Genomic DNA, 13,723 nt, shown 5'->3' with positions numbered 1-13,723 from the left:
ACACACACACACACACACACACACACACACACACACACACACACAGAGTCATGGCAGATCCCCCCCCCCCAAATGAAGTCTTGCTATATAACCTAGGCTGGGTTGGTAGCCCAGGGTACACACAAGCCTGTGGTGGCACTTGTGTCTCAGACAAGTGTTGAGGCCTGGACTAATCCAAGGCTTTCTCTAAAGCCCTGATGCATGGAGACGGAACTTAGCTCCTTCTCTAAAACCAGGAATATGCTTGGTGAGCCAGTAATAGCCTGGAGTCAGGGCCTTGGGGGATATTCCTTGAGACTCTGATGCAGGAAACTAGGTATATGCTTGGCAGAGCTGGTAATGTCTTGGGGCCTGGGCCTTGGGGGAGCTATGAATGGCTTTGCGTCCTAAGAACCCAACTCTTTCTTCAAGGTCGCTTTGTACTTGTTCTGTAATGTTCTGGAAATAACCTGTGTTCTCCTAGTGCATCACTCTTTGATTAGCTTTCTGTTGACTTTGCCCCATTATATTTTCCCCTGAAATCAGTATATGAGATGCTGTACCTGATAAGCTTGCCTGGCCTAAGACATACTTTATGTGAGATCTCCTAGCCCTCCTGTTCTGTCTTTTCTATCTCCGATCCCCGGATCTTCCTTCTCAGGACCCCATCACTGGAGACGTGCCGGCCCAGGTCTTCCAAACGCTGGCACCAACAGAGTGCGCCACCGTGACCAAGTCCAGGGCAACTCTTGAGACTTCAAATATGGCTAAGGACCAAGGACCTGAATTTAAAATTTTTAACTTTTATTAAATTTATTTATTTGCTTATTTATTTTTCAAAACAGGGTTTTCCCTGTGTAGTTGTGGCTGGTCTGGAGCTCACTGTGCAGACCAGGCTGGACTTGAACTCAGAGATCCACATATACCTCCAGTGCTGGAATTAAAGGCATGCACTACATGCCCAATTTGATTCTAATTAAATCTTAATTTCAGGGGCTGGAGGGATGATTGGCAGTTAAGAGCACTTAAATGCTCTTCTAGAGGTCCTGAGTTCAATTCCCAGCAACCACATGGTGGCTTATAACATCTGTAATGGGATCTGATTCCTTCTCCTGTACATGAAGACAGATCGCTCATGTACATAAAATACATGAATAATAAATCTTAAAAAAAAATAATCCACTACTAGCCAATTCATCAAGAGAGGTTTCCTTAGTAAGATCTCTGTGACTTGACTATGACAAGTCAGGGCCGACTGCTTATGCCAGTCCTCCCATCAAACACGAGAAGGATGTTTTACCTTGCTTTACTTCTTCTGAAGCCATGGAGTCCCCCACCTCAAAATCTGCGCTGATCCTCTTCCTGAGGAAGCGTAAGTACAGCTCACTTCGCGCATTCATCAGGGTAACCTCAGTCAAGACGGGGTCCAGCTCCCTGAGACACAGAACATGGGGAATAAGAGCAGTCTCTCCCTATGACAGCAAGGCTTCAGGGTAAACAGACTCCTGCTCCTAACCCAGGTACAGAACAGTAGCTCGGTCAGAGGCCTTGTTTGTTTGTTTTTAGTAAGGTCTCTCTCTCCATGGAGCCCTAGCTGTCCTAGAACTCACTATGTAGACCATCCACCTCCTTCTGCCTCCCACGTGCTGGGACTAAATGTGTGCCACTACACCCATCCTCACTCACATTTCCCACTTGCCAGTGGCTGAATCATTTACCTCCAACATGAAAATTACCTAGGCTACTGTGAAAGAAAATACACTTCTCTAATCTCAAATTGAACCGTGAGATTTAGATCACACCATTGAACTATGCCCTATTCATCTACATCCTCAAACAGTCAAAACTGTCCTGAGAAAACAAATTGGAGGACTTGGCTGGTTTCACAACTTATTACAGGGCAGGGAGGTGGCGCCCTGGCTAAGAGTGCCTGCTGCACAAAATGAGGGCTTGAGTTGGAATTCCCAGCACCCATGTTATTAAAAAAAAAAAAAAAAAAAAAAAAAAAGGCTGGGCGGCAGTGGTCTTTAATCCTTAGCACTTGGGAGGCAGAGGCACGTGGATCTCTGACCTCAAGACCACCCTTGTCTATAGAATGAGTTCTAGGACAGTCAGGGTTACACAGAGAAACCCTGTCTCAAAAAGACAAAAACCAAGCCAACCAACCAAACAGCCCCTCAGGCATGGCCACAAGTGCCTGTAATTCCAGCATCCTTAGATAGTGGTGGTGGAGGGGTGGGTCCGGGGAGCTCACTAGCCAACCAGCCTACCCAAAACAGCAAGCTTCAAGACTGAGGGCTTACGTGAATGAGGTGGAAAGTAAAAGAGGAGACTGAGAAAATAGGATACTCAAAGTCTCCTCTGGCCTGGGGACTCACACAATTACACATATACACAGCCTGCACTTGCACACACACCTAAGCTATACTAGTATAGTCTATGTATTACTAGTGGAATAGAACAGAGTCCAGGCAGTTAACTGATTTTTTTATTTCCAGGACAAGGTTTACTATGTAGCCATAGCTATTCTGGAACTAGCTCTGTAGACCAGAATGGACTGGAACTCAGAAATCTGCCTGCCTCTGCCTCCTGAGTGCTGGGATTAAAGGCGTGCGCCATCACTGCCTAGCTCTTCCCATCCCCAGACAGGGTTTCTCTGTGTAACAGAGCCTGGCTGTTCTTGACTTGATTTGTAGATCAGGCTAGCCTGACCTTGGACTCATAGTGATCTGCTTGCCTCTGCTTCCCGAGTGCTGGGATTTAAGGTGTGTGGCTAGCTCTTTAAAAGACAGGGTCTCTTTATGTAGCCTTGGCTGGCCTAGATTTTACTCCATATACCAGGCTGGTCTCCAAGTCATATAGTCCTCCAGTACAAATTTTTTTTTTTTTTTTTTGGTTTATTCGAGACAGGGTTTCTCTGTATACCTCGGCTGTCCTGGAACTCACTCTGTAGACCAAGCTGGCCTTGAACTCAGAAATCTGCCTGCCTCTGCCTCCCGAGTGCTGGGATTAAAGGCGTGCGCCACCATGTCTGGCATGAATGATTTTTAATGGAACTACTAAGACAACTGAATAGGGGGATGAATGATCCATCCAACGAACTGTGCTAGAAGCACTGATAGCCACATGAACAAGAATGAAGTTGAACTTCATCTTACTTTATATATATAAACTCCCTTTACTCACTGAAGGGAACTGGTCAAAACGTGTCTGGTCATAAAGTTTCCAGTTACTGATACTGACTTGAGAATAACTCTGTAGTGCCCCCTCATAGTCACATTATTTCAGGCTCTCTCAAGTATTTAGGACATCCTTTTCTAATGCTGTCTGGGACAATCTTATACTCCAATTCACTCTTCAAGTGTCAGGCCTCTATGGCCATTTATCCTCAGGAAGAATCCTGAAACTTGCCCATATCGGATTATATCTCATATACATGTTCTTTCGTACCCTATAAGTCAGATTCACCTCAGTGGTTCACAGCAGGTATTCAGAACTAAATTGCTTGGATTCTATTTCTGGCTCTGCCATTTTCTAGCTTTATTATCTTGATCAAGCCATTTAGCATTTCTAGGCTTTAGTTTATTCTTCTGAAAATAGTTACAGATTAGTGATTTACCAATGATTTTGCTCTCCCAGGGTATTATAGTGGATAGACAGGAGTACTGATATTTATTTATTTCACAATATATAGGACAGTTCCTGGGGAAAAAGCTATCTAGCCAAAATGTCAGTAGTGTAGAGGTTAACATACCTTAAAGTGGTTTAATATTTGTTAAGCACTTATAACAATGTACAATAAACATTATAAATGTGTCAACTATCATAACTATGCTGGTGAGTTTTTGAGACAACTTAACACGAGCTAGCATCTTCTAGGAAGAAGAAACCACAACTAGCACCTAACTTTTAAATGGGTCTCATGTAGTCCACAGTAGCCTTGGAATCACTAAGTCGATGATTATGACCTTAACCACCCGATCCTCCTACCTTTATCTTCTAAGGTACTATAGGCCTGAGCCATCATGTCTGTTTTTATGGGGTGCCACGTGTGTGTTAGGGTATAGGGTACTTGTGTCTATTAGGTAAGAATTCTTACCAACTGAGTTATCCTCTGCCAGTGGTCTATTACTCCTTACTAACTAGAGATAGTTTTATACAATGTCTTCTATAGGAGAAATTGATACAGTTGGAAACTGGTGGCTCATGCCTGTAATCTCAGTACTTGGAAGACTGAGACAGGTGGCTTGCGTCTGAGACTAGCTTCGGCTACAGAGTGGTCAACAACTTACCTGTACTATATTTTAAAAATAAAATGACTCCTCGCATGGTGGCACAGGTCTTTAGTCCCAGCACTTGGAAGGAGAGGCAGGAGGATCTCTGTGAGTTTGAGGTTAGCTGGACAGACATAGAGTTCCAGGACAGCATATAAAAAGACCTTGTCGAGCCGGGCCTGGTGGCACACGCCTTTAGTTCCAGCACTCGGGAGGCAGAGGCAGGCGGATTTCTGAGTTCGAGGCCAGTCTAGTCTACAAAGTGAGTTCCAGGACAGCCAGGGATATACAGAGAAACCCTGTCTTGAAAAAGCAAAAAAACAAAAACAAAAACAAAAACAAAAAAACTTGTCCCCAAACCAAAACCAAACCAACCAACTAAAAACATCCCCAAACCAAAAGCCCCCTACATTTTAACAGAAGTAGTCTCTAAACTAGATGTAACTAGTAACTGAAATTCTTACAGGCTGAAGTATTATTATTATTACCTGGGTTCAATTTTTTCTGTTGCAGAATTTCTCATTAAGTTACTCTGGACAAGCCGAAACTGAAAAACACCACAGAAATCAGAACAGTATCTCTGCCTCCCACTGGCCATTCTAGCCTACAATGATAAGCTTCAGGTTCCTAATGTGGCTTACTTTTCTTTCAAGAGTTGTTCTTGGCTTAGCTACTGTTGCTTTCATTTCTGTTATACATTCTTTTATTTTTTATTTTATGTATGGATGTTTTACCTAAATGTATGTATGTATACCATGTATGCACTGCCTGTGGAGGCCAAAGAGAGCTCCCAATCCCCTGGAATTTGAGTCACAGATGGTTGTTAGCTGCCACGGGAGTGCTTGGAATCAAACTCAGGTCGGTCTTCTAGAAGAGAAGCAAATTCTCTTAACTGTTAAGCCACCTACCTCTCCAGCCACTGTTATTACATTTAAAAGTAATAAATGGTAGGGCAGGTGAGATAATGTAGTGGTTAAGAGCACTTGCTACTCTTGCAGAGGACTGGAATTTGGTTCCAGAACCCATGTGGCAGCAAACAACCATCTGTCCTTCTCATTCCAAGGGCCCAGTGCCTTTCCTGCCCCCATGCACTAGGCCTATGCATGCTGCACATACAGTCAAACCATTCTTACAGAGAGATTAAAGATCAGCAAGTCTTTTTTTAAAAAAAGTAATGCTAAGGACATTCTCATGGACTGCTGTCTGGTCTCACAGTCTGGGGTTCTGCTTATAGATATGAGTCAATAGACAGTGGCTATATAACTCAGGCTGGCCTGGATCTCCTTATGCAGTCCAGGCTGACCTCAAAATAATGGTGATCCGGATGCTTCAGCCTCCCCATGGCTGGGATTATAGTTATGCACCACTCAGCTGGCCATTCCTACGTCTGTGTGCTACTTTTATTTCCTGAGCTCATGGAGATGGAAAAATAGTTCTGAAAAAGAGAGCCATAAGAACTAAAGTGAAATTAAAAACAAATTATTAATACTTGATACTCAATAGCATCCAGAGGGCTTTGTTGAACGTTCAATGATAGAGAATCTGGTCTTCTGTTTCCGTTGTGTTAACGTACTAAGTAATAGGCAAAGTGAAGGACACTATACCTTCAGCATCTGTCCTTCTCCTCTAGGCAGTCGGTCCATCCATCCATCTATCCATCCACCCACCCATCCATCCATTCGTTCATTCATTTTCATTTCTTCTAATGTACTCTACTGAGTGCCCTGCCTACAGTTGCTTCCCCCGGCTCACCTGCTGGTGATAGTCCCTTTGCTTGATGAACTTGTTTACCACCTTCTCCACCTGTGTGTCACATTCTACTTGAAGATATTTGATCAGGGTAAAGAGTCGCCCTGGTCCATAGTAAGTCTCCACTATGGGTTGGTGAGTTTCCACAATTCGTGCGATCCCTAGAAGGAAGTGAGAGCTGGACTTCACATATTTTTTCCATAAAATAAATTCCTTTCCCCCATCAAAGATTAAGCTAGGTCTAACGAAATCCCTTGCAGGGATTTAGTTCACTATCTGAAACGGACAGTTGATGCTAGCTGTCATGAAGATTTGATACCTGTGAACAGTGATGGTCTAGTAATAGGTGCTTGAAAAGTCACAGTGAAGCCATTTTCTCTCGAGGGATCACTGAAATAGATCACCTTCCTTGTAACATATTTTAGATTAAATTTATTTATTTATTTTTTAGGGTCTTGAGGTCTATGGGGATTCAAAATACTGGAGAGACTCCAATCTTGCTAATCAGATACTAATCTGGAAATCGATTATTCAAAGAGTCAACACATAGAAACTACAGGATTGTGTCAGACGCCTGAGTAGAGGGAAAGGCTAGGATGCAGAGATCAGAAGGAAACATCTCTGGTCTCCCTAGAGTAGAGAAGGAGGCTCACCTTCAAACAGGAGTGTGAGAGTATCTGCAAAGATGACCGCAGCTCTCCGATCACTCATGTCTGACCCCAGCACCAAGAGCAGGTTCTCCTCAGCTTTACTGGCCACCTGGAAGCAGAGAAAATGTGCAGGTATTTTTCAGATCACCAGCTTCCCATCAGCTTTTCCTTCCACCACGTTTTCCTTGGAGGTTGGAGATGGAGGCAGCACGGAGTAACCTCTCTTGTGGGTGCTCAAGTAGGACAAGAAACCTGAATATGTGGTTATCTTTTTTTTTCTTTTTCTTTTTTTGAGACAGGGTCTCATTATGTAATTCCCACTGGTGTCATGAACTTGCTTGCTATATAGATTAGGCTTGCCTCCAACATACAGAGATTCATCTGTCTCTGCCTATTCAGTCCTGTGATTAAAGCTATGTGCTATTATGACTACCATGACAGCTCATCTAGTCAGGGGAATAATCTTTTAAACTCTTTGAAAATACAGACTACCATTAGCTGAAAGGAGAAAGCACTTCTCTTTTCACTAATGCTCTTAACTTGATGCACTCACAGTGCTTTGTTTAGGGGCTGGAGAGATGGCTCAGTGGATGAGAGCACTGGCTGCTCTTCTAGAGGACTTCCACTCAGTTCCCAGCACCTACAAAGTAGCTTGCAACCATCTGTTGACAGTTACAGGTTCTCTTCTGCATGCCTCCACAGGCACCAGGTAGGCGGGTGGTGCATGGCTACACATACAGGCAAAACCCCTATATACATACAAATACAAATTAAAAATGTACCTTAGAACATTTTTATTTACTTATTTATTTAAAGGTACAAGTGCCCTGTCTGCATGCACATCTGCATGCCAGAAGAGGGCATTAGATACCTTTAAAGATGGTCATGAGTCACAGTGTAGTTGCTGGAAATTGAACTCAGGACCTGTGAAAGAGCAGCCAGCTCTTAACTGCTGAGCCATCTCACCAGCCCTATTTTATTATACTTTATTTTATTTTTGAGCCCCGGTCACTCTATAGTCCAAATTCACTCAGAACTCATCGTATAACTGAAGCTTGCCTTAAACTAGTGATGTTCCTGCCTCAGACTCCCAAGTGCTAGCATCACAAGCATATGCTATACCGTGATGCCTAGTAGCTGTACTTAATTGTTTCATTATATTTTGTGTGTAGGTGTGTGTGTGAATGCGAAAGAGCATGTATGGAAGACAGAGGACAACTTGCTGGAATTATTTTTTCCCAATACAAGGGCCCAGGGATTGAACTCACTTTGTTAGGTTTGACAGCAAATGACTCTACTGACTGAGACATCTTCAATTTTTGTTGTTTGTTTGTTTTGAAATGGGGAGGTCTTTCTATGTAGCACTAGATGTCCTGGGATTTACCATATAGACCAGGCTGGCCTATAACTCATAAGAGATCTGCCTGTCTTGTTACTGGAATTAAACGTATGTGCTACTAGTCATCTTGTTTAACTTTTAACTAAATTTTTTTTTTTTTCCTACGTATCCTTGGCTGTCCTGGAACTCACTCAGTAGACGAGGCTGGCCTCGAACTCAGAAATCCGCCTGCCTCTGCCTCCCGAGTGCTGGGATGAAAGGCGTGCGCCACCACGCCCAGCCCGGTCTCATTTTTCTTAACGGTAGAGCAGTGCTCCATTATAGACAATTCTTGGATGTTCAAAGAAGGTAGTGATATAAAGTTAAAAAGACTCAACAAGTCTGTGTTTGCTGACCCTGCTTCTGTCCAACTTTGAAAGTTAACTTTTTTTTTTTTAAAGATAAAATCTCATAATCTCTGTGCTACAGGAAATAACCTTAAGTTCCTGACTCTTGTGCCTTCCTCTCCCAAGTACTGGGACTCCAAGTGTGTGTGTGGAAGTGAGAAGACAGCTTCGCTGTGTCAGTTTCTCTCCTTTCCTCTCCTCTTTACATGGTTTCCTCTTTACAGGGATCAAATTCAGGATGCTAGGCTTGCACTCAGGTGGTGCCTTTGCCCACTAAACTATCCAACTAGTCTCTTCAACTGATCTTAAAAGAAGCCTAGCCGGGCGTGGTGGCGCACACCTGTAATCCCAGCAGGCAGGCAGATTTCTGAGTTCGAGGCCAGCCTGGTCTACAAAGTGAGTTCCAGGACAGCCAGGGCTATACAGAGAAACCCTGTCTTGAAAAACCAAAAAAGCCCACACCTTAATGATGCATGCCTATAACCCTATACTTGGGAGTCAGGGGCAGCAGGAACACAAATTTAACCAGGTTGGTCTACATATTAAGCCGCGCAGGCTACAAATGAAGACTCTTTCAAAGATCAAACAAACAAAATCAGAAAGTAGTTCCTAAGTAACAGTTTGAAAGAATGAAGCTCTTAACCACAGAGTGCTGACTGTTCTTCTGAAGGTCCTGAGTTCAAATCCCAGCAACCCCATGAGGGCTCACAACCATCTGTAATGGGATGCTCTCTTCTGGTGTGTCTGAAGACAGCTACAGTGTACTCATACATAAAATAAATAAATCTTTTAAAAAAAGATGAATCAATTCAGGGAAGTTGCATTTTAATTGTCTTGTATTTTCACCTGGTCTTTTGAAAAATCAATGTGTATCAGATGTCTACGCTATGGCTGGGAAAGAGCAGGCCATAAAAAAATTGCTGAGTGAATACATGTATTAATTCTTCCAGGTTATAGTAAATGCAGAATCAATTATCAACAGAAAGAGAATTTGTTAATTCCTGTACCCCTAGGGAGGTAGAGGCAGGAGGACTGTACTGAAATCTCAAGGCTAGCCTGGTCTACCCAGCGAACACCTAGCCAACCAGAGTCACAAAGCTCAGTTCAGCCTCAAAGGACAGCACGGGACTTGTCACCTGTTACTGATGGCTACAAACAGCCTGGCCTGTTGTTGACAGCCACACACCCAGCAACTTGTGAAGCTGCAGTAGAGAGTTAGAGTCAGGCTAGTGAGGGCTGAGGACATAGCTCAGTGGTAGAGTGCTTGCAGAGTATGCATGAGGTCCTACATTCTTTTCTAGCACTATACACAATTAAAAAACAAGCAAAGAAACAAACAAACAACTTGATATTGCCAATGTCCTACTCTGTGGATAAAGAACCATACCATCATCCTACTAAATAATTATTGCTTGTGATGGCTATTGTCAACCTGACTACATCTGGAATGAAGTAAAATCCAGAAATGGAGGGCACACCTGTGAGAGATTTTCTGATTGGTTTGAAGTGGGTGAATCTACTTCTAGTCCAGACCTTTGAGGTAGGAAGACACTCGCCTTTGATTTAAAAAAAAAAATTCCTCCACTAGCATTGAAGCCTACTTCTTTAGAATTCCAGCATATACAGGAGACCAGCTGAGACACCATGCCTTGTAGACTGAGCAACTATCAGATGCTTGAACTTTCTGATCACAGCTAGTCATTGTTGGGTTAGCTGGACTGTAGTCTGTAAGTCATTCCAATAAATCCCTCTATGATTCTAGAGAACCCTGACTGATACACTGCCCATACCTGCTTACACAGGTATTCCGAGAACTTGCTCAGTCCATCCTCATGTAAACCCAGCAGTGGGAAGATCTTGAAGAATCGCTCCACCTGGGGCAAATCACCTTCTTTGGTAGCGATAGCAAACTTCTCTGCGACTATGGCTTTAAGACGTTGCTCAGCTTCCTGCAGTAATTTCAGGTTGGCATCAATCATGCTTCCTGCTCAATGGAGATAAAACGAAAGTCAACATAAAGACTGTTGCTAGGTCAGATCCATGCCTCTTTGTGTACCACTATTAACTTGGCAAATATGTTTAAATACCTACTATGTATAATATTCTGGGCTAGCAATGTAGATGGATAGAAAGATGAATATACCATGATTGTACTGTTGTGAAAAGTTACAATCAGGTAAGAACTGTGTCTGTGTGCTAGTTCACATAATACAATATATGGTAAAAGTCATAAGAAAGGTGCCTAGAAGTCAAATCTCTGTGTGAGAGTATTAAACAGACTTCCTAGAGAAGCTGGACAGGATGATGGTGGTCGAGAAGGAAGAACACACATTCCAGGAAAAAAAAGAGTGTAATAGACAAAGGGAGAGAAGCTGTCTGCCTCTCCAGCACAGAATTCTAAGCATCTGCCACAATGCCTGTCATTTTTACTTAGGTTCCGGGGATCAAAATTAGGTCTTCAGTAAGGCAAGCGCTTTACCAACTATGCTATTTTTCTCCGCCCTAGAATTGAGTTGTATAAGTAAGCAATAGGTTAAGTGTAAAGAACCTATGAGGCAGAGATTCAGAAGATTCAGGATCAGGTTCCTTTTCCACTATCTTAGCTTTTCTTTGCTATATCATAAACACCGTGATCAAAACTGACTTGGGTTGTAAGTGAGGGATAATTCTCTGGCTTATAGGTAATGGTCCATCATGCAGTAACTCAAGATAGGATCTCAGGACAGGAATCTGGAGGCAAGCAGCAGAAGCCACGGAGAAATGCTGCTTACTGGCTTGGTCTTCTGGATCATCAGCCTAAATGTGGTACCACACATAGTGAGGTAGGTCCTTCTACTTTAATCAGTAATTAAGCAAATGCCCCACAGACTCACCTACAGACAATCTAATGTAGGCATCCTCTTCATTGAGGTTCTTCCCAGGGAAATCTAGTTTATGTCATGCTGGCAAAAATAGCAACTAAGATATCCTTTCTATATTTTCTTTTGTTTTTGTTTGCTTTTGGTGTTTTTAGAGATATGGTTTTCACTTATAGCCCAGGTTGGCTTTGAACTTATTGGATACCCCTGTCTCAGCCTCTCAACACAGACTTGAGCCACCATACCTGGCAATACTTTTCTTTTTTCTTTTCTTTTTTTTTTTTTGGTTTTTTTCGAGACAGGGTTTCTCTGTGTAGCCCTGACTGTCCTGGAACTCACTCTGTAGACCAGGCTGGCCTCGAACTCAGAAATCCGCCTGCCTCTGCCTCCCGAGTGCTGGGATTAAAGGCGTGCGCCACCACCACCCGGCTTGGCAATACTTTTCTTAATTGAGTTTGCTCAGTTCAAATCACAGATGCTTCTGACCAAAGAGGAACAACAGCCTGTGATACTGACCTTCTTTGCCTTGTCGGCTGAGCTCAATGACTGACTTGTCCAGGCATAAGTAACGATGAATGTGGGCTGCAGCCTGCTCATAATCTTCATTCCTCAGAGCAGTCTGAACTCCGTCCATGCAGAACTTCAGGTCCAAGATGTCATCGGCTCTCTGAATGGCCTGGTAGAGGCGGTTCTACAAAATTGTGTTTAAAGACAATGATCTATTCCTTCAAAATGCTCCTCAGAACATACAGAGATTTAAGAGTGGAACATAGTTAATTGTCAGTTCTTTTCAGATGTAACTGGCAAATTAATCATAACCACTTACAAAGTGTTATGGATGCTAATTCAGACACGAGTAGTTACCGTGATTTAATTAATATGGTTACTTCATTTTAATAGAAGCACAAGGGGCTGGAGAGATAACTCAGAGGTTACTAGCACCGGCTGCTCTTCCAGAGGGTCCTGAGTTCAATTCCCAGCAACCACATGGTGGCTCACAACCATCTGTAATGGGATGGGATGCCCTCTACTGGTGTATACTAAGACATGACAGTGTACTCATATACTTAAATAAAATCTTAAAAAAAAAAAAAAAAATCAAAGCACGAACGGGAATAATCCACATTTATTTTGTTAACCTCATAACTGAATCAAGAAGTATGTGACATTGGAAAGATAACACTGCTGTGCTGGACTCTAACCCAGGGTGCTGATGTGTGCCAGGCAGTGCTCTATCAAGCTACATCTCCATTCCCTTTACTACACTACTTGACTTTCACACATTACACCAGCTTTGCACTCCTACCACTCATGGTATATTATCTTCTCTATTTGTTGCTCCATTTGCTTTTAGTATTAACTGAAAATTTTTATTTTTATATGCACAAAAGCTATTGGCCTGGAGTTTTCATGTGGTATCTTTATGTGGTTCTGGTATTTTGTACTGCATATCACTGGATGGTTCTTATCTAGGCATAACTTCTTCCCTCCCTTCGACGAGCTAAAACATCACAAGCTCAGTGGGATTACCTTGGCCAGGTCAAGCTGACGGACTTTGCTGGACACATTTTCAGCTAGGTTGCAGGTGAAGGTGATCATCCCAGCCAGTTGCTTTGCATCTCCCTCTATCAACTGCAGGTTGGGACTAGAGACAGAGTTTGTCAAGGCACAGAAGCAGAAGGCACGAACAAGAGGGGAAATTAGGTGTTTTTGGTTTTTTCCTCCTAGGTGTCTTCTACTCTCACTTTTTTTTTTCTGTTTTGCAATTCTCTCCTTCTCTGTGTGTGTATGTTTGTATGAGTGAAGGGTTAGGAGGATTGAGCTAAGCAAATGCTCTATCACTGAACCACACTCCCAGCTCTTTCTCTTTGCTTGCTTTGAAATGAGGTCTGAGGTGGGCTAAGATGGCTTCAAACTCACTGTGTAAGCAGAAAATAACCTTGAACTCTTGATCCCTTTTTCTGCGCTTTCCAAATGTTAAGTATTACAGGTGTGTATCGAAGCACAGACAGGGTCTCTTGCTCCCCTCTACCCTTTTGAATCAGGTTTCAAGCTGGCCTCAAACTGAGATCCTAGTTTAGCTTCCTGAACGCTTAGATTATAGGCTTATACCACAATGCTCAGCAAATACAAAATTGGTAAAAGCAGTTCTTTTTTTTTTTTGCCAAGACAGGGTTTCTCTGTATAGCCCTGGCTGTCCTGGAACTCACTTTATAGACTAGGCTGGCCTCGAACTCAGAAATCTGCCTGCCTCTGCCTCCCATGTGCTGTAAAGACATGAGCCACCACACCCGGCAAAAGCAGTAGTTCTTAAACTCGAACTGCAAATCAGAAACACCTGAAAGATATACTAAAACACATATTTCTGAGCCTCAACAACAAAGTGTGTAATTCAGGAAGTTTAGGGTGAGTGAGGGTTTCAGAATTTGCATTTCTTTCCATATATATATACATATATACATATATACATATATACATATATATATAT

General features: G+C 42.8%; 1 protein-coding gene across 1 annotated transcript in view; it reads right to left on the bottom strand.

Moving 5' to 3' along the window:
* Cog4 (component of oligomeric golgi complex 4) overlaps positions 1-13,723 on the bottom strand; it is a 32,592-nt gene that overhangs the window by 15,165 nt on the left and 3,704 nt on the right. The window contains exons 3-9 of the mRNA XM_021220397.1: positions 12,766-12,880; positions 11,752-11,926; positions 10,168-10,361; positions 6,656-6,761; positions 6,006-6,163; positions 4,742-4,800; positions 1,280-1,413 (exon numbers count right to left, since the gene is read on the bottom strand). Of these exons, the coding sequence (XP_021076056.1) occupies positions 1,280-1,413; positions 4,742-4,800; positions 6,006-6,163; positions 6,656-6,761; positions 10,168-10,361; positions 11,752-11,926; positions 12,766-12,880 (941 nt within the window). The remainder of the gene's footprint in view (positions 1-1,279; positions 1,414-4,741; positions 4,801-6,005; positions 6,164-6,655; positions 6,762-10,167; positions 10,362-11,751; positions 11,927-12,765; positions 12,881-13,723) is intronic.

The sequence above is a fragment of the Mus pahari genome, chromosome 20, assembly GCF_900095145.1.
Source record: "Mus pahari chromosome 20, PAHARI_EIJ_v1.1, whole genome shotgun sequence".
Taxonomy (NCBI): Eukaryota; Metazoa; Chordata; class Mammalia; order Rodentia; family Muridae; genus Mus; species Mus pahari.
This window is presented reverse-complemented; position numbering and strand designations above follow the sequence as displayed.